The sequence below is a fragment of the Benincasa hispida genome, chromosome 3 (assembly GCF_027475165.1).
Source record: "Benincasa hispida cultivar pf3 chromosome 3, pf3_genome.v1.1, whole genome shotgun sequence".
Lineage (NCBI taxonomy): Eukaryota > Viridiplantae > Streptophyta > Magnoliopsida > Cucurbitales > Cucurbitaceae > Benincasa > Benincasa hispida.
Genome location: NC_143480.1, coordinates 22,232,897 through 22,251,472, shown reverse-complemented (window position 1 = coordinate 22,251,472; position 18,576 = coordinate 22,232,897). Strand labels below are relative to the sequence as shown.

The window sequence follows — 18,576 nt, the reverse complement described above, 5'->3', positions numbered from 1 at the left end:
TATAGTTTATATTATTCATATTTTAATTTAAAAAATGAAAAGGATTGATAACATAAAATATTATATTTATAAAATTAAACTTATTTGTCTTTCCTAAAGTAATTCTACATTTGAAATTTTTAAAGTTCAAAATCTAAATAGACTCAAAATATAAAAATGTTGTTTTCAAGTTTTCACTATTTGAATCACATAAATTAAAAAATAGTATTAAAACAAATTTGTCAAATATTGAGTTAGTGAATCTAAAAACATAAAACAAAATTTATATATTGTTTAAAGCAGTCCCTTCATATGGTTTAATATTTTAAAATCTTAAATTTTTGTAGTGTAGCATGTCTATTTGGATTGTGTAGAGCAACAAGTTTATAAATTTTACTGTGTTTGGTTGGTACTTCTTTTTCTTGAAGGGAAATTAACTAATGAATAGAAATAAAGATTTGAAGTAAAAAGTCAGAATTTTTTCGTAGTTCATGAACTATCATTTATCAATTTCGGAGTCTGAGATTATTGGATGAGAATATGATCAAAATTCTATGTCGGTTAAATAAATGGACGATCGTGGGTTTATAAGGAAGAACAATTATCTTTAATAGGCTAATGGCATGAGACCTTTTAGGATGAAATCAAAAACAAAATTATAAAGATTTTTACAGAGATAATTGGAAGGTCGTTGTCTTTATTAAAGATTTCATCTATTTTAAGTATGCTAAAAAAGAAAAACAAAAAAAGAAGTTACTCTTTAAAAAAACGATAATAATAAAGAAATTATTCATTAGAATCGACCGTTTACCATATCCAAAGATTGGTGATTGTCGGTGACACCTAAATTTCATTTTATATTTTTCTTACGGCATTTTTGGTTGTTTTTAGGAGAGAGATAGACATGGAAGAAGGTAGTTTTATATGGTGTCTTTTGGGTGAATGCATTGAATTTGTCATTTATCGGTTCCCTGTCGTTTTTAGTTGCCTTTTTGCGGCCAATGAACGTGATAAAACTTTAATATAGAGTTGAATAATAATAATTTGAGTACGTCCTGCTGCTTCTTCTCAAGCCCAACAATGAAAACTTGTACGAAACATTATATTTATTTTAATATTCATTAATCAAATATTATATTTTATGGACTCTGTTATATAAAAGTATAAATTTTAAAAGTTAGTTAGGTGTCGTTTGGGGCAAAAAATTGATTGTTGTAGTTCTAAGTTATTATAGTTAGATTATAATAATTTGTGTTTTGAATGTAGATTATTTTAGTTTTGGTTATGATAGTATGTGTTTGAGGTATAAACTATTTTAGTTTGAGAAGGAAATAGTAAACACTATAGCAACGAATAAAAAGAATGATGAATATAAAACAGTAAATACTATAGCAAATAGGAGTTTTTGAAATAGTATTGACTGTAGCTAATTGGGAAATACAAAATAGTATTTATTATAGCAATGGCTAAATATTATCGTCTTAGAATAGTTTTTTCCCCATCAATTTTGCTAATTAAGAGCTTGTTGATTATATTTTCCTGCTATCTATAGCTTGCTTGAAAATCTTTGATGCATTGGATTTAGGCGAGTAAGAGTTATTTGGACGAAAACGGTAAACTATTTTAGTTTGAGAAGGAAATAGTTTACACCTTAAACATATGCTATTAATCCGAACTAAAATAATCAACATCCCAAATACAAATTATTATAATCCAACTATAATATCCTAAGACTATAATAACTAGCTTCTTGTCCCATTGCCCCTTACGAGCGGCTTGGATTAAGTTTTTGTAGATGTTTGAGAATAAACAATGCCTAAGAATAGGATATCTGAGAATTAGATGTCTTGAATCAAAGATGACTGTGTTTGTTATGTATGAAAATGAGAATAAGATGACTGTATTATACTTTTTTTTATGCAATTCTAAAATATAAAATTAATAAAAGTTAATTTCAACAATTATTTTTAGTTTGTTAATTTATTTTATTACGTTAAGTTATTAAATCAATTTTAAGCCATTAAAATTTAACTAAATTTATCCGCTCACTCTCTAACTTAATATATATCAATTAAATTTTTTTATTGCACATTTATATTATCAATTTTTATTAAAAAAATATTGATAGTTAATTTAAATATATTTTTTTTTGTAGTTTTGTTAATTGAAGAGTTTTGTTTAATGTCAATTATAAGTCTTATATATATAAAGAAGTTGATATAAACTAATTGATTTGAAGTCATTAAACAATATTCTTAATTTTTAAAAAATAACTATGATTATAGATTAATCTAGAAGCATAAGTGTACAAGATTGTTTAATTGAAAAAAATTAACTTATTTTATTATTATTTAATTAATTAATATTTTTTAAAGATTAATTAATAATTTTAATAAATAATTTATGATGTTAATATATATTATCAATAAAAAGGAATTTAAGCAAACGTAATTATGGTTATTCATATTTTTTAAAAAGATTATGGTTTTTCATATTAATTCATAATAGAATAAATTATTATATTAGCATTATTATTAATCAAATTAAGTACATTTGTCAATTATAAATTTAATTTAAACATAGTTATAAAAATTAAATAAATTAACCAATGCCAACAAAGAAGAAAAACAAATAAAATGATAAAAGTAAGAGAAAGAGAAAAGCCATTGGAAATGGATAAAATCCATATATTTGAGTGGTTATGAAAAACTCCATGGATGGGAATATGTAATGCATTCTCATTCTCAAGTTAGTAATAGAATATCATTTCTCATTCATGCCTCTTATTTCCATGAACTCAGGCCATTAGAGATTAAATACTTCTTATTCCTTTTTAATCCCATTTCTTTACTTATTAGTAAAATAAATAAATTTATTTGGAAGGATATATATAGAGAAAGAGATGTGGATCATTTTCTAGTTTTAAGCAACGTACATACGATTTGAACTCCCGATGTTTCTTGTATTGTTTACAGGAATTGCATTTTTCTTTGGATTTCTAATATTGTGTTGTTTCATTCCAAACTAGAGTAAAATGTAATTTGCTGATCTGTTTCCGGAGATTTCCCCAGCTTTAATTCAACTTTTTATTATTAAAAAAAAAACAAAAACAAAAACAAACTTCATTACATAAATAATTCACCAGGCTTTTAGACTCAAGGCTCGACATTTGAATAATTACCTAGCATATTCAGTGATGTTAATAGTTTGCCCGTATATGTTGCAGGCATATCCATATTTCTCCCAAGTGAGGACTGCTGAAAATAGCAGCATGCGAACACAGTAGTATCTACATTATGCGGGAAGTGCGATATCGCTTGGCATTGGGATGTTTTAAGTGTTAGCGTTACTACAAAAATATGAGCTGCCCTGTATCATATAGTTTAAGAAACTGAAGCTAAAAGGCACTTCGATATTATTTTTGAAGTCACTTTTCTTGTTTTGATAATGGATGATAGCTCTCTACCAGCGTATTCTTGTTCTGGAGAAACAATATGTTACGTGCATATTCTAAATCATGTATGCTGCTGCTTTCAATACTCTTAAACTACTGCCAAATTTTTCATAATTTGTCATTTCAAGACCATTATATTGGCCAAATTGCAAGTCTAAACTTCCAAGAGTTCTAATAACTTTGAAATGTGTTTAATGAAGTGTGTAATTGATCTCACCTTTCTTCTAGTAAGTATGTCTAGTAGGTATTTTTTATCGTTCATATTTGATAGATTCATGAATTTTAAGAGATGTTAAATAAGAAAACAAATTTTGTTTACCGCAACGAAAGGATATATACTACCATATTGACCATGTAAAAAATAATCTCAGTAAGTTTGTAAAATGCAATCTTTGCAAATAAGATACTAGAACTAACATGTAAATTCGCTAAAAGAATGTCGAGCAAACCACCGAACAATTAGTTATAATACGCCAATTAAATAAGACCATGGAAAATATACCACTAATATATTAATCCAAAGCTAATTTTGTGATACACAAGGAGCCAGACCATAAATAAACACACCAACTAGCGTGCAAACACAGTTCATGTCCAGAAATCATGCATCCTTCTACAGAGTTGAAAAGGCGAAGATTCAGAGCTAAACAATAAAGCAAGGAGGTTGCCTACCAGTGCGTGCCTTGACACTGTTTCTTGTTTATTCTTTCATTTTTTAAGATGTGGGAAACAAGTATAGACATCAGATTTTGGGTGCTTTGCCTCGGCATGTTCCCTGCATTTGACCTCTGTTGTGGTGCAGATAAAGGTTTGCATGCATACCTTGCACTGCATTCAGTTTCATAGAAAATGCTTAAAACATATCAATGGAACCTAAAGTAAGCATAACTTAAATCTCAAACAACCTGTTTCATTAGGAAATTCACCAATTGACAAGCATGTAAAAAAGACACCCACGAGCATCCTAGAATAGATGTGGAATCAAGCATGACAAAAGACACAGACAAAACGCTATTTCTAAAATCAGGATATATGAATTACGGTGGCACCACAAGTTATTTCACTATCGCAGCCTGAGCATTTGAAGCAAGTCATCACCCCAAATACGTACGACGTCAAGACTTTAAACTTAATAAAGTTCTAGATGCTCCCAAACCATCACACTAACTGCAGGCTATGGCCATCAGCAAGGCCTTCCTAACTTACTTAAGGATACAGATATGAACTCCATAGTTCGTAAAACTTACAGTAAGTTCCTGAAGAAGACTGAAAGATTTACTGAGTAATTGGACACCAGCATTCCATTTGCATGTAAGGTGCCCATACTATCTAATCGAAAAAAACTCATATTGAGAGTGTAATTCAAAGTCCAACATCAAGACTTTTAACTAGTAACTGCAGGCTATGGTCATCCGCAAGGTCTTCCTAACTTAACGATACAGATATGAACTCCATAGTCCATAATACTACTGGTAAGTTCCTGAAGAGAACTGAAAGATTTACTTAGAAATTGAACACCAGCATTCTATTCGTATGTAAGGTGCCCATACTATCAAATTAAAAAAACTTATCTATTGAATGTGAAATTCAATATATTGAAATGTGGCTAAAAAAGAAAAAAAAAAAAAAAAAGAAAAGAACCAATTCTAAAACATCAAAATGTACAGCATAAACTAGAATCTAAAGCACAAGCGGTAGAAAGAAGAAACAATTCTCATAAACACAACAAAGATGAACATGGACAAATAAATTGAAATCAATATGGTAACTAATTCAGCTATCTTCATATAAATTAGCATCAAACATCGTCAAGACAACATACCTGAATAGACATTGCTTTCTTGTTTGCTTCGAGCTGACTTCCTGATAATAGAACAAAGAAAATCTTAAAAATCTGAATCGACAAACGAACGAAAATAATCAACTCGGCAGCTACGCCCCCTCCCCCACGAATCCCAAAACAATATTAAACATTCTTATTGTTGGAAGGATAAACAATTAGAACAATTTCACCCTAACATGGCCGTCAATTTGATTAGGTAGAAATCCACTCAGAGATCAAAGAAAAGTAATCCAACAAAAAAATAAAGAACTGTCGACAAATAAAGGCGAAGAATTAGAGAGAGAAAACTCGCCCTTAGAAGCTTTCAGCTTCTCCATGTTCTTCTCGCGAGCCATCTTCGATTTCTGCCCGTTCCCCCCTCCCATTATTACGAGGAACCCTAAGAGAACCTCAATAATCTGAAACCCTAATTCGAATAAGAGATCGCCTTCGCTTGGAAGGGGTCGGAGCTCGGAAGCAAGGCGCAAATAATACAATGCGGTTTGTTCATCTTATCGCTAGAGCTGTCATGTACACATTGATATAATCACCCGCATGAAGGTCACGGACCAATGAGATTATACTACGGGATTTCCTTTTTCTTTTTTACAGAGGTTATAAACCGGACTTTGATTTGAACCGTGGGGAGGAGAATAAAGCGAGCTTTTTCATAGCAAGTTCTCTTTTTTTTTTTTTCCCTCTTTTTATTTATTTATTGATTCTTTTTTCCATTATAGGTTCAATATACCTAGAAGATTAGCTCACGACCTTTATAAAGTATAAATACATATTTTGTAATTAAGTTTTAATTTATCGTGTAATTAAACTTTAATTTATGTTGAACTATTTGGATAAATCAGAATTTGAGATTTAAGTATTTGACTAAGTTAAAATACAATTTAATTATTTGAAATTTTGGACTTTGGGCTTGCAAATGGAGATTTGATTATTTATGGAATTAATTCAATTTGTTTTGTTGGAAGATTTAAAATATTTTGAAAAAGGGATGTGGGATTTGGAATTTAAAAGGGAAAAGGAAAAAGGGTTAAATATTATATATTGGCATAAGTAGGGAGAAAAAAAAAGAAAAAGAAAAGAAAAGTGAAGCCCTCCCCCGAAGGAAACCCTGGCTGCCACTCAAGTCGGAGTCGTCGTCCCCTGAGAGCTCGCTAGTCGCACATTGTCAGTCCATTTCTTCTAGACGCGTTGCTGTCGGAGTCCTCAACTCCACCACCCGTCGAAGTCCTCGACTTTGTCGTTGGTCATTACCTCGTCGAGTGTTGTTGTCGCACGCCGTCAGGGTCCTCAGCTTCGCCGCGCGTTCCTTGCTCGGATTTGAGTGACTTGGCCCGACGCGCCACCATTAGCCATCTCTTCTCGTTTCCATTCATCCGCGTCGGTCTGAGTTTTCGAGCCGCCAGTTTTGGTCCACGTTTTTCGACCGACCGTCGTTTCTTGGATTTTTAGTGAGATTTTTTTTTTGTTGGATTTATTGTTGGGATGTCTCTAATGTCCATTAATTCTCGATTTCGAACTAACATTAGCCTTGACGTTTTGGCTTCTAAGTCTAGGATTTTGGGTACTTAAGCAAGTTGTCCAGTACCTTAAGCGTGAATTTGGGTAAGTTTTATGGGGGATTATGGATTAGGTTGTGTACACTTTGGAGTTGTGCCTAAAAGTTTTAAAATTTGAGTTTTGGGGTCGAGGTTGAAGGTTGTGTTTCTGTGTTAGGAACGCTAATTCAAGTCATCGTTCGTGATTGATTTCTTGTACTGCTCTTGGACTTATGACACGAGGTAAGTGGTACTATTACCGGTGCCTTTGTGCCAGGTGGCCTAGATTAGATTTACAAAGTTAATTAATGGACTTTAGAAGCATGATTTTGTCTTTGTGATATACTTGTTGCATGACAGTTATGAGTATTATGAGCATGTTTGAACTTCCATGTTATGTTATGATCTGTGCGGCGGAAACAGTACTGAAATTATGTATGTGATGCATGATTAGATTAATAGGGCAGTTTACCGTCTCACCTTGATGCATGTTTTATTTCAGAAAACTGATGAGTCTAGTTTCATGTTTAACGGTGAGCCTTCAGGCAGCTAGACATGCGTGAATCGACAGGTTCACGTTCATGTTACTTTTCCATGTTTGACAGTGTGCCTTCGGACCGCTAAACATGCGTGAATCGACAGGTTCACGTTCGTGTTTCTTTTTCCATGTTTGACAGTGTACTTTCGGGTCGCTAGACATGCGTGAATCGACAGGTTCATGTTCATGTTTCTTTTTCCATGTTTGACGATGTGCCATCAAGCCACTAGACATGCGAGTCAAGGCAAGACAGTACGTCCTTTAGTTTCTTTTCATTATTTGAAACAGTTGTAGTTGTTTGAGCCACGGGCCCAACATTCTCTGCTTGTGGATGCATAGCCTGATCCCGGTAATGGGATCACTTACTGAGTATTTTATACTCAATCTTTATCTTTATATATTTTTCAGGTAAGGGCAAGGATACTCGGGTGACTGACAAGAAGAATTAGTGACAGTGCCAAAGGAACTAGAAACGCTTTCACATTTGAACTTTTATGTCTTCTCATGTTTTTTTTTCTATTATTATTATTTATTTATTTATTTCATGTTAAGGGATACCTCGGGTCAAACGATTTGAAATCTTGAGTTAAAGTCAAAATAGTTTCTTTACACACTTAAGCAGTCCAATTTCAGCTGTTGATCTTTAGTGGAGTGCCTGACAGTTAACGAATGGTGGATCTCGTGACTAAAGAGTTTAGTCAATTATTCACGTGCCGTTGGAGCTTCGAGCTACAGGTTCATAAGGTCCCCTTGGTAGCTAAATGGATTCAAGTTGAGGATTAATTCTTGGTGTTGATTTGAAATGTTCAAATTGACAAGAGGTAATTCGATTATATATGATATCATCGGTATGGTGTATGAGATACATCAAGTGGAGGATTAATGTAAATGAGATTTACATTAAGTGCCATAAAATAGACAAAGAGCTATGGTTTGTATGTTTCATGAGATGAAATGTTAAAACTATAGGTAATAAATATAGTATGATAAGTTGGTTATCATTTATATTTATAATAATATTAATTATTGGATAATTATCTTTTTTTTCTCTAATAACCAATTAAATGGGAGGTTATTGGTGGTTTCATGGTAACCATGAGATAAAAGGAAAAATGTTTTCCTAATTTTAGTAAGATTTGCAAAGATGATGATTTGAGATTTCCTCTCTCGAAAATATCTCACGGGGAGTTGTCAAGTAAATGAGATTTACTAAGCGACAGCTTAGAGTTAGCTAAACGATTGTGGAGTGTTAGTAAATGATCGCTTAGTTTTTCCTAAACGATTGGGCATCGACCTATTGATAGGTTCTTCCATCTCCCACTTGCTCGATCGTTTACACGATTGTGTTTCCTCCAGTTTCCTGCCTCAAACCAAGTCCACACAGAGCCCACCCACTAGATTCTCACACCGAGAATATCAAGGTAATCTTCTTGGTGGTGTCATACTCAACTTGACATTGTTGAGGTTATGTGGAAACCGTTCGTTGTGTTCGTGACTTTGACGATCACTTAATTCGAATGCGCGGTGTTCGTGCTGTGTAGCGGTCATGTTGGATGAGCATTCGTGTGTTGCTGTGTTGCTGTGATCGAGCGTTCGTGATCAATGAGCTTTGTGATGAGTATGCAAAAGTGTGTTACTTTTGTCCTTGATTATTTGAATAGCATGCTATAATTTATGTATTTTTCATAATCTTATGTTTCTATTTGAGATTGTAATTGTAAAGTTCATATACGATTGTAATTTGGAATGATCTTTCTGCTGCTCATGGAAATCCTCGTGTTCGATTTCCTTCAGCATCGGGGTCTGTTTCCATTGCAAACAAGAGGGGCACTTGATGGATAGATGCCTTAATAGAAACATGTACGATTACGGGAACGAGTCTGTAGGCCATGAACAGAGGAGTTCGAATAGACCTTAGCAACAACAAGGTCGTGTTTACTCAACCACTCGGCAGGAGGCTGAGAAAGCAGGGATTGTTGTGACAGGTACGCTCCCAATCTTGGGACACTTTGCGTGGGTATTGTTTGATTCTGGTTCATCCCATTCATTTATATAATCAATATTTGTTAAGCATGCCATGTTAGAATTAGAGCCCTTGCGTTATGTGTTATCGATATCCACTCTGTCTGGGGAAATTATGTTGGCAAAGGAAAAGATTATGGTTGACGGATGCTCCTGCAGTATTCATGGACCTGATGAATAGAGTGTTTAAGGAATTTATTGACACCTTTGTGGTAGTCTTCATAGATGACATTTTGGTTTATTCCAAGACAAAAACGAAACACGAGGAGCACTTACGAAAGGTTCTAGAGACCTTGAGGGCACAAAATTTATATGCTAAGTTTTCCAAGTGTGAGTTTTGGTTAAGGCATGTGTCCTTTCTAGGGCATGTGGTGTCCAAGGAAGGTGTATCTTTTGACCCCGCAAAGATTGAAGCAGTCACGAGTTGGCCTCGTCGAACCACAATCGGAAAGGTGTGTAGTTTCTTAGGGTTGGGGGCTACTATCGTCGTTTTGTGAAGGACTTTTCCCGCATAGCCACCCCTCTGACCCAGTTGACCTGAAAAGGAGCTTCCTTTATTTGGAGTAAGGCTTGTGAGGATAGTTTCCAAGATCTCAAGCAAAGGTTGGTTACTGCCTCAGTTCTCACCATACCGGATGGAACAGGTGGTTTTGTTATTTATAGTGACGCCTCTAAGAGAGGTTTGGGGTGCGTATTGATGCAATAAGGTAAGGTAGTTGCTTATGCCTCTCGTCAGTTAAAGAGCCATGAACGAAACTATCCTACACGTGATTTGGAATTGGCAGGCGTGGTTTTTGCTTTAAAAATATGAAGGCACTACTTGTATGGCGAAAAGATACAGATTTTCACCGACCACAAGAGTTTAAAATACTTTTTCACTCATAAAAAGTTAAACACGAGGCAGCGTAGGTGGTTAGAGTTAGTGAAGAACTATGATTGCAAGATTTTGTACCACCCAGGGAAGGCAAATGTAGTGGGGATGCTCTAAGTAGGAAGGTAGCCCATTCAGCAGCCCTTATCACCAGACAGACTCGGTTATGTACGAACCTAGAGCTGGTCGAGATAGCACTGGTGGTAGGGGAGGTCTCCGTGTAGTTGGCACAGTTATCTGTACAACCGAGTTTGAGACAAAGAATCATTGATGCTCAAGGGAGTGATCCTTATCATTGATGCTCAACGGAGTGATCCTTACCTGGTAGAAATAGTGCAACAGGTGAAGTCAGGGTAGAGTGATGAGTTATCCAAGTCTGTAGATGATGGTCTTACTTTTCGAAGACGCTTATGCGTACCAGCGAATGGTGACCTCAAGAATGATTTGTTGTTGAAAGCTTATAACTCTCCTTTTCTATACATCCTGACAGTACCAAAATGTACCAAAGCCTAAAATGTTGTTACTGGTAGAATGACATGAAAATGAAGATAGCAGAGTTTGTCAGTAAGTGCTTAGTTTGTCAGCAGGTGAAGGTCCAAAGATAAAAACCAGCAGGCTTGTTGTAACCTTTTAGCGTACCAGAATGAAAGTGGGAGAATGTCTCAATGGACTTCATTGTGGGGTTGTCGTGAACCACGATGGGTTTTGCAATAATTTGGATTATAGTGGACAGATTCACCAAGATAGCACATTTTATTCTAGGAAAGCCCACATATTCAGTGAATAGGTGGTCACGGTTGTATATAAAAAAAGTGGTGAGGTAGCACGGGGTGCCAGTTTCCATCGTGTTTGATAGGGATCCTCGATTTACCTCCAGCTTTTGGAAGAGCCTTCAGGCAGCGTTGGGTACTCGTTTGGATTTCAGTACGGCTTTTCACCTATAAACTGATGGTCAGACAGAGCGTTTAAACCAGACACTGGAGGATCTGTTACGTGTTTGTGTGTTAGAGTTTTCAGGGAGTTGGGACTCTCAACGACATTTGATAGAGTTTGCTAGGGATGGACAAAAAAACTACTCGAACCGAACCGAATTGCAAAACCGAATGTTTCAGTTCGATGTGGTTCGTTGGGCTGTTGAAACCGAATTTAAACTGTTCGATTCAGTTCAAAGCTTGAAAACCGATTTCTAAACCAAACCGAACCGTTTATATATAAATATATATATATAATATTAATATTTATTTAATAATACATAAATAACCTAATTTAAACTCACTTCATCTTCAGCACTCGAGCGCCGCCCTCCACACTCCTCACGGCTTACGCTATCGATTTCGCATTTCCATTTCGCAATCGCCTTCCCCTTCGCCAATCAGATCTATACCAACTAGGATTTCTGTCGCCGATTTTTTTTTCGTCGACCGCCGCCGTTCGTCTTCATTACCAAACTGCCTTACGAAATCAGATTTGTACTAGAGTTCTTCTTTCGTCTGGTTCTTCTTTGTCGACGACTCGACCAGACCGTCTGGTTCTTCTTCATTGACCAGGCCGATTCTTCTTCTTCTTCTTCGTCGAAAAAAACTCAAACAAATTCTTGAAATCGAACTGAATCGAATTGAACCGGTTCGGTTTCATGTATAAACAAAAGCGGTTCGATTCAGTTCGGTTTGGCCGTCAAACCGAACCGAATCGAACCGATTCCACCCCTAGAGTTTGCTTATAATAATAATTATCAGGCAACCATTGGCATGTCGTCATTTGAGGCCCTTTATAGGAAGAATTGTAGGTCATCCGTATGCTGGATGAGGTTGGTGAACGAAAGTTGCTAGGACCTGAGCTAGTACAAACCATGAACGAGGCGATATAAAAGATTAGGGCCCTATTGTTAACGGCTCAAAATAGGCAGAAAAGTTACGTTGATGTTAGGTGTAGAGATCTGAAGTTGGAGGTAGGTGATAAAGAATTTTTGAAAGTGGCACCTATAAAGGGGGTGTTGAGATTTGGCGAAGGGTAAGCTGAACCCTCGGTTCATCGAGCCATTTGAGATCCTAGAGTGGATTGGTCCTGTGGCTTACCAACTGGCCTTGCCACCATCTCTTTCGGTAGTTCACAATATTTTTCATGTTTCCATGTTGGGGATGTATGTAGCAGGTTCATCTCATGTTATGGATTATGAGCCTTTGCATTTGAATGCAAACCTGAGTTACGAAGAGAAGCCTATTCAAATCCTGGCCAGGGAAGTGAAAGTTTTACGCAACAAGGAGATAGCTTTGGTGAAGGTCCTTTGGCGGAATCATTAGATCAAGGAAGCAACATGGGAGCGTGAAGATGACGTGAGGGCGCATTATCCCGAGCTTTTTCAGGATTAGGACTTTCGAGGACGAAAGTTTCTTAAAGGGGTAGAATGTAACACCCCAATTTATTTTGTAATTAAGCTTTAATTTATGTTGAACTACTTGGATAAATCAGAATTTGAGGTTTAAGTATTTAGTTAAGTTAAAATACAATTTAATTATTTGGAATTTTGGGTTTAATTTTTGGGCTTACAAATGGAGATTTAATTATATGAAGTTAATTCAATTTGTTTTGTTGGAAGATTTAAAATATTTTGGAAAAGGGGTGTGAGATTTGGAATTTAAAAGGAAAAAGGAAAGAGGGTTAAATATTATATATTGGCATAAGTAGGGAGAACAAAAAAAGAAAAAGAAAAGAAAAGTGAAGTCCTCCCCCGAAGGAAACCCTCATCGCCGCTACTCACCCTCAAGCTGGAGTCTTCGTCCTCTGGGAGCTCGCTAGCCGCACGCCGTCGGTCAATTTCTTCTAGATGCATTGCTGTCGAACGTTGCTGTCAGAGTCCATGGCTTTGTCGTAGGTCATCGGCTCATCAAGTGTTGCTGTCGCACGTCGTCGTGGTCCCCAACCTTGCCACACATTCCTTACTCAGATCTGAGTGACTTGGCCCGACACGCTACCGTCAACCATCTCTTCTCTGTTTTCGTTTGTCCACGTCGGTCTGGGTTTTTGAGCCACCAGTTTTGGTCCGCGTTTTTCGACCAACTGCCGTTTCTTGGATTTTTAGGTGAGATTTTTTTTGTGCTTATTGGATTTATTGTTGGGATGTCTCTAATGTCCATTAATTCTCGATTTCAAACTAACATTAGGCTTGACGTTCCGGCTTCTAGGTCTAGGATTTTAAGTACTTAAGCTAGTTGTCCAGTACCTTAAGCATGAATTTGGGTAGGTGATGATGGGCAGAAATGTACGTTATTATAGGCCTTTTATTTAGAATTATGATGGCTGATAAGTAGAATATGCGGTGATTATACTAAGAATTTATGAGAAAAGTGAGCTTGCGTCGATCAACATTGAAAATCTCGGCTAACCCACTATTATATGTTATTTTGCGTCCAAATGTCTATTTTTGTAGCTAACACAGGAATTGATTTCATGCGGTGAATCTCACCATCGCAGAGGCGATCGCATACGGTCGATGTATGGATGTTGCGGCTATTAAGCACATGCGTCCATAGAGGTTGCGGCTACAGAGTAATAACCATAATAGAGGGATGAACGCAAGATGGTGGAATGTGATGATACTTTGGAAACCAAGCATGAACACATACCTTGGGAGTATCAAAAGATGATGTTGATATTTCACCTACCACGCCGTTAGCAGTAGAGAATCAGAGCAGGTTCATCACGCCGTTAGCAGCAGAAATTCAGAGCAGGACCATTAATGCTGTCGGCAATCGAGCTCTATAAATAAAAGCCTTGGAGCACAACTTGAAATCATCCAAGCTTCTGTCTTAGGGCAGATCCTTGTGATCCAGATGAAAGTATGAGAAGACATTCTCTGAGAGTTCTTCATTCCTCCAACCATTCTGAGTGACGACCGGAGCTTCATCGGAGATAGATCTCAAGAGAGACTACTCCACTGCCCATCCATGGCACCACCGACAACCTTGACACATATCTGATGGAAGCAAGACATTGCCCATCTGGCCCTCTATCTCTCTTCTATCTCTGTAGTGTATTACACTGTGGCTTAAGACATCAATACATTTTGTGATCAATGCATTTCTCTATTTCCTTCGATTCCATCTCTATTTACCTCTGCTTTATCATCCTTTATTTTCATTGCAATGACTAAGTAAGATTACTAGAGTATCGCATACTTAATCATGCGACATAGACATATGAAGCATGTAGCAAACCACCGAGAGGTATACGTTACGCGAATGTTGTAAGAAAATCCTATTTGCTTAGTGTGAGGCTGTAGCAACGCTTGTCTATGAGTTGATCAGCGGCGACTAACTGCTCGAAAGGGTAAGTAGTGGAACGCACTAAGCGAAGTAAGCAGTGTTCCTAGGGATAGGAATAAACTTATGTCAACCATGCCTATGAGATTACCTTGTCTTATGAGTGCATAATTCATCATTTAGGCATACTAAGGAGAGTAGTCCAAAAAATTAAATCTAGGCTTGGGAGAGTCAGATTGGATTGCATAAGCAAAAATAGAGGCTTAGGAATGAGTTTTGTTTGCTATTACACAGCGCATGCCAATGACGAAAAATTAGATGTCAATTACTCAACAACTAAAATTCCGTGGACGCAATATGCGATGCATGTTCTTGAAGTATGCGTTGATTGTCATGTATTGATGGTCATGCGTTGGAATGACTATGCATTAACAAATGTATGCGATGACCATCCATTATGTCACAAGTTTTCTTACGCTCACGCCAAGTATAACGCGAACGTAAGTTTCTCGGGTGATCTGAGGTCGAACTCAGGGACTTATATCTAAATGAATGCGGTAATGTGCATGTGGCGATTAAATAAAAGAATGATGGAGGGGTTGCTAAGCTAATACTACTTCTACTTCTAGCTAACAGATAACGCGATGAGAATATGAAAGAGAGGTAGATACAAGAAACTCATGACATGAAATAAAAGAATGGGAAAATAGATAAAATGCGGAGATGATTCATTGCAACCCTTAAAAGTGACTACAAGGACAACCTTAGTCAACGCAAGCCATGCGATCATGCTACACACACTAAAAGCCTAAATCTAGGACGTATGCAGTGGGTATACATAAGTGTCGAGATGACCGCATACAACCACCATATCCTACTTCCTGGACGCATGCAATATCCTATCCGTAGGGTGCATAAGCTGTGTGAAAGCAAACAAAGCTTATCTTTAAGTTCCCCATTCTTGCCTATGCATTCCAATCCGCTCTCTCGAGTCTTAGATTTGGGTTTTAGACTACTCTCTCAAGCATGTCTAAATGATGAATGATGCGCTCATAGACAAGGTAACCGCATGAACTTTGCTGACATAAGATTATTCCTATCTCTAGTGAACAATGACTTACATTTCTTAATGCGACCAACCACTTACCCTTCCCGGCAGTTGGTTGTTACTGACTTTACTCATAGACGAGTATAGCGTTCGCCTATAGACAAGCGTTGCTACAGCTTCACACTAAGAAAATAAGGTTTTCTCACACACTCACGCAACGCACACCTCTCGATGGTTTGCTACATGCTTCATATCCCTAATCTACACGACTAAGTATGCGATACTCTCGCAATCTCACTAAGTGATGCAATGAAAGTTAAATATGCTAAGTAAAGAAGATGGAAATGGAGTCGAAGGAAACACAGAAATGTATTGAACATACAATGTATTAATTCCTTAATCACAAAATGTAATAAAATACAATATAAGAAAAGAAGAGAAAATGAAATGACCAGCTGAAAGCAAAGACTTGCTTCCAGCGGATGTGCGTAAAGGCTGTCGGTGGTGCCATGGATGTGCGGTGGAGCTAACTCTCCCGAGATCTAGCTCCAGTCGAAGGCTCTGGTCGTCACTCGGAATGGATGAAGAAGGTGAAGAACTCTCAAGCTTCTTCTCACTCATTTGTCTGGATTACAAGGATCCGCCCTAGGCGAACCTTAGGCAAAAACCTTAGATGAGTTGAAATTCTGCTCATCGACTTCTTTATATAGAGCCTGGATCGCTGACAGCATTAATGGACTGCTCTGATTCTGACATTTGGCGCGTTTAGTCCTTTTTGAATCTCTGCTGTTAACGGCGTGGTAGGTGAAATGTCAACATCAGCTTTTGATTTTCCCGAGATATGCGTTGATGCGTTCATTCCACCAACCTTACGTTGATCCCATTAGTATGTGTTATCGTGTAGCCGCAATCATGCAGTGACCGCATTCGCTTAACACCGTAACTCTACACGATGACCGCAATCGCTTGACGAGCACAACTCCCATGCGATGGACGCATGCGGCTAATTACCGCAATAACCATGCGTTGATCGAACGCGTTTGCCTTTGCGATGGAGAGTTTCTCCGTATGCAGTCATCTATGCGATAGTCCAGTTTCCGCGTTTGCGTCCACTTCCTGCGTTAGCTACAAAAATAGACAATTGAATGCATAATAATGAATTAGCTGAGATTCTTAATGTTTGACGCCGCAAACTCAATTTCTTATGAATTCTTAACATAATTTCCACATATTCTTCTTAACAGCCCTCATAATTCTAAGTAAAAGGCCTAAGATGACATGTATTTCTACATGTCATCACATGCACCCTATAGATAGGATATGAAAGCATGCGATCACATGCATCCAGAAGTAAGATACGGTGGTATGCGGTCACCTTGTTTATGTGTGGGAGCGCGTAAGCAAGAATAGAGACTTAGACATAAGTCCTATCGACACTATCGCATATGCATCGCATGCGTCTTAGTCAATTGTGTATAGCATAATCGCATAACTTGTGTTGGCTAGGGTTACCCTTGCGATCAAGCTTATTGATACGGTGAAGTCATCCCCTCCACCATTTTATCTATTTTTCTATACACCTTATTATGCGTTAATAGTTGTCGCGTCTCTAACTCTCATAGTCATACTTCCATTGCTTAATCCGTTCAGTTAGGAGTAGGAGTAGCGCATAGCCCTTAAACTTCAATATTCTTTTATTCTTTGCCGCAACACATTACTTCATAACATTTAGCTAGAAGTCCCTGAGTTCGACCTCGGATCACCCGAGAAACTTGCGATCTCATTATACTTGGTAAGAGAGCAAGAAAACTTATGGCAAGAACGCATGGTCATTGCATAGATTTTTAGACGCATATTGCATATCCCTTAGTCCAGCACATAACCAGCGACGCATGGAGAATGAACGATAAACGCATATTTATTTACTCCATTTTCCACGCATCAATAAGTTTTATGGGGGATTATGGATTAGGTTGTGTACATTTTGGAGTTTTGCCTAAGTTTTAAATTTTGAGTTTGGGGTTGAGGTTGAAAGTTGTGTTTCTGTGTTAGGAACATTAATTCAATTCGTCGTTGGTGATTGATTTCTTGAATTGCTCTTGGACTCGTGACGCGAGGTAAGTGGTACTATTACCGGTGCCTTCGTGCCAGGCAGCCTAGATTAGATTTACAAAGTTAATTAATGGACTTTAGAAGCATGATTTTGTTTTTTTGATATACTTATTGCATGACAGTTGTGAGTATTATGAGCATGTTTGAACTTCCATATTATGCTATGATTTGTGCGGTGGAAACAGTACTAAAATTACGTATGTGATGCATGATTAGACCAATAGAGCAGTTTACCGTCTCGCCTTTATGCATGTTTTATTTCAGATGACCGACGAATCTAGTTTCATGTTTGACGATGTGCCTTCGAGCCACTAGACATGCGTGAATCGATAGGTTCACGTTCATGTTACTTTTCCATGTTTTACAGTGTGCCTTCGGGCTGCTAGACATGCATGAATCGACAGGTTCACATTCATGTTACTTTTCCATGTTTGACGGTGTGCCTTCGGGCCACTAGACATGCGTGAATCGACAGGTTCACGTTCATATTTCTTTTTCCATGTTTGATGGTATGTCTTGGGGTCACTAGACATACGCGAATCAACAGGTTCACATTCATGTTTCTTTTTCCATGTTTGACAGTGTGCCATCAGGCCACTAGAGATGCGAGTCAAGGCAAGACAATACGTCTTTTGTTTTTTTTTCATTATTTGAAACTGTTGTAGTTGTTTGAGCCACGGGCCCAACATTCTCTGCTTGTAGATGCATAGCCTGATCCTGGTAATGGGATCACTTACTGAGTATTTTATACTCAACCTTTATCTTTATATGTTTTTCAGGTAAGGACAAGGATACTCGAGCGACTGACATGAGGAATCCGTGACAGTGCCAATGGAACTAGAAACGCTTCCGCATTTGAACCTTTATGTCTTCTCATGTTTTTTTCTATCATTATTATTATTATTTTATTTCATGTTA

The 18,576-nt window shown here is 37.1% G+C and overlaps 1 protein-coding gene across 1 annotated transcript; it reads right to left on the bottom strand.

Annotated features, from left to right (window-relative positions):
- Nucleotides 1-3,915: 3,915 nt before the first annotated feature.
- Nucleotides 3,916-5,764, bottom strand: LOC120074565 (uncharacterized protein At2g23090). Its single transcript, XM_090312467.1, has 3 exons — nt 5,565-5,764; nt 5,256-5,292; nt 3,916-4,261 (listed from the first exon to the last, which is right to left on the bottom strand). Exons 1-3 carry the CDS (start codon nt 5,639-5,641, stop codon nt 4,142-4,144), a joined length of 234 nt encoding a protein of 77 aa, XP_090168593.1. The 5' UTR covers nt 5,642-5,764; the 3' UTR covers nt 3,916-4,141.
- Nucleotides 5,765-18,576: the final 12,812 nt, after the last annotated feature.

Excerpts from the sequence above, each read along its gene's own strand:
- LOC120074565 (XM_090312467.1), bottom strand. The coding sequence starts at position 5,641 with ATGGGAGGGGGGAACGGGCAGAAATCGAAGATGGCTCGCGAGAAGAAC. Across the intron at positions 5,293-5,564 it reads CTGAAAGCTTCTAAGGGCGA|TCAGCTCGAAGCAAACAAGA; the intron begins GTTTTCTCTCTC and ends ATTATCAGGAAG. Across the intron at positions 4,262-5,255 it reads AGAAAGCAATGTCTATTCAG|TGCAAGGTATGCATGCAAAC; the intron begins GTATGTTGTCTT and ends AACTGAATGCAG.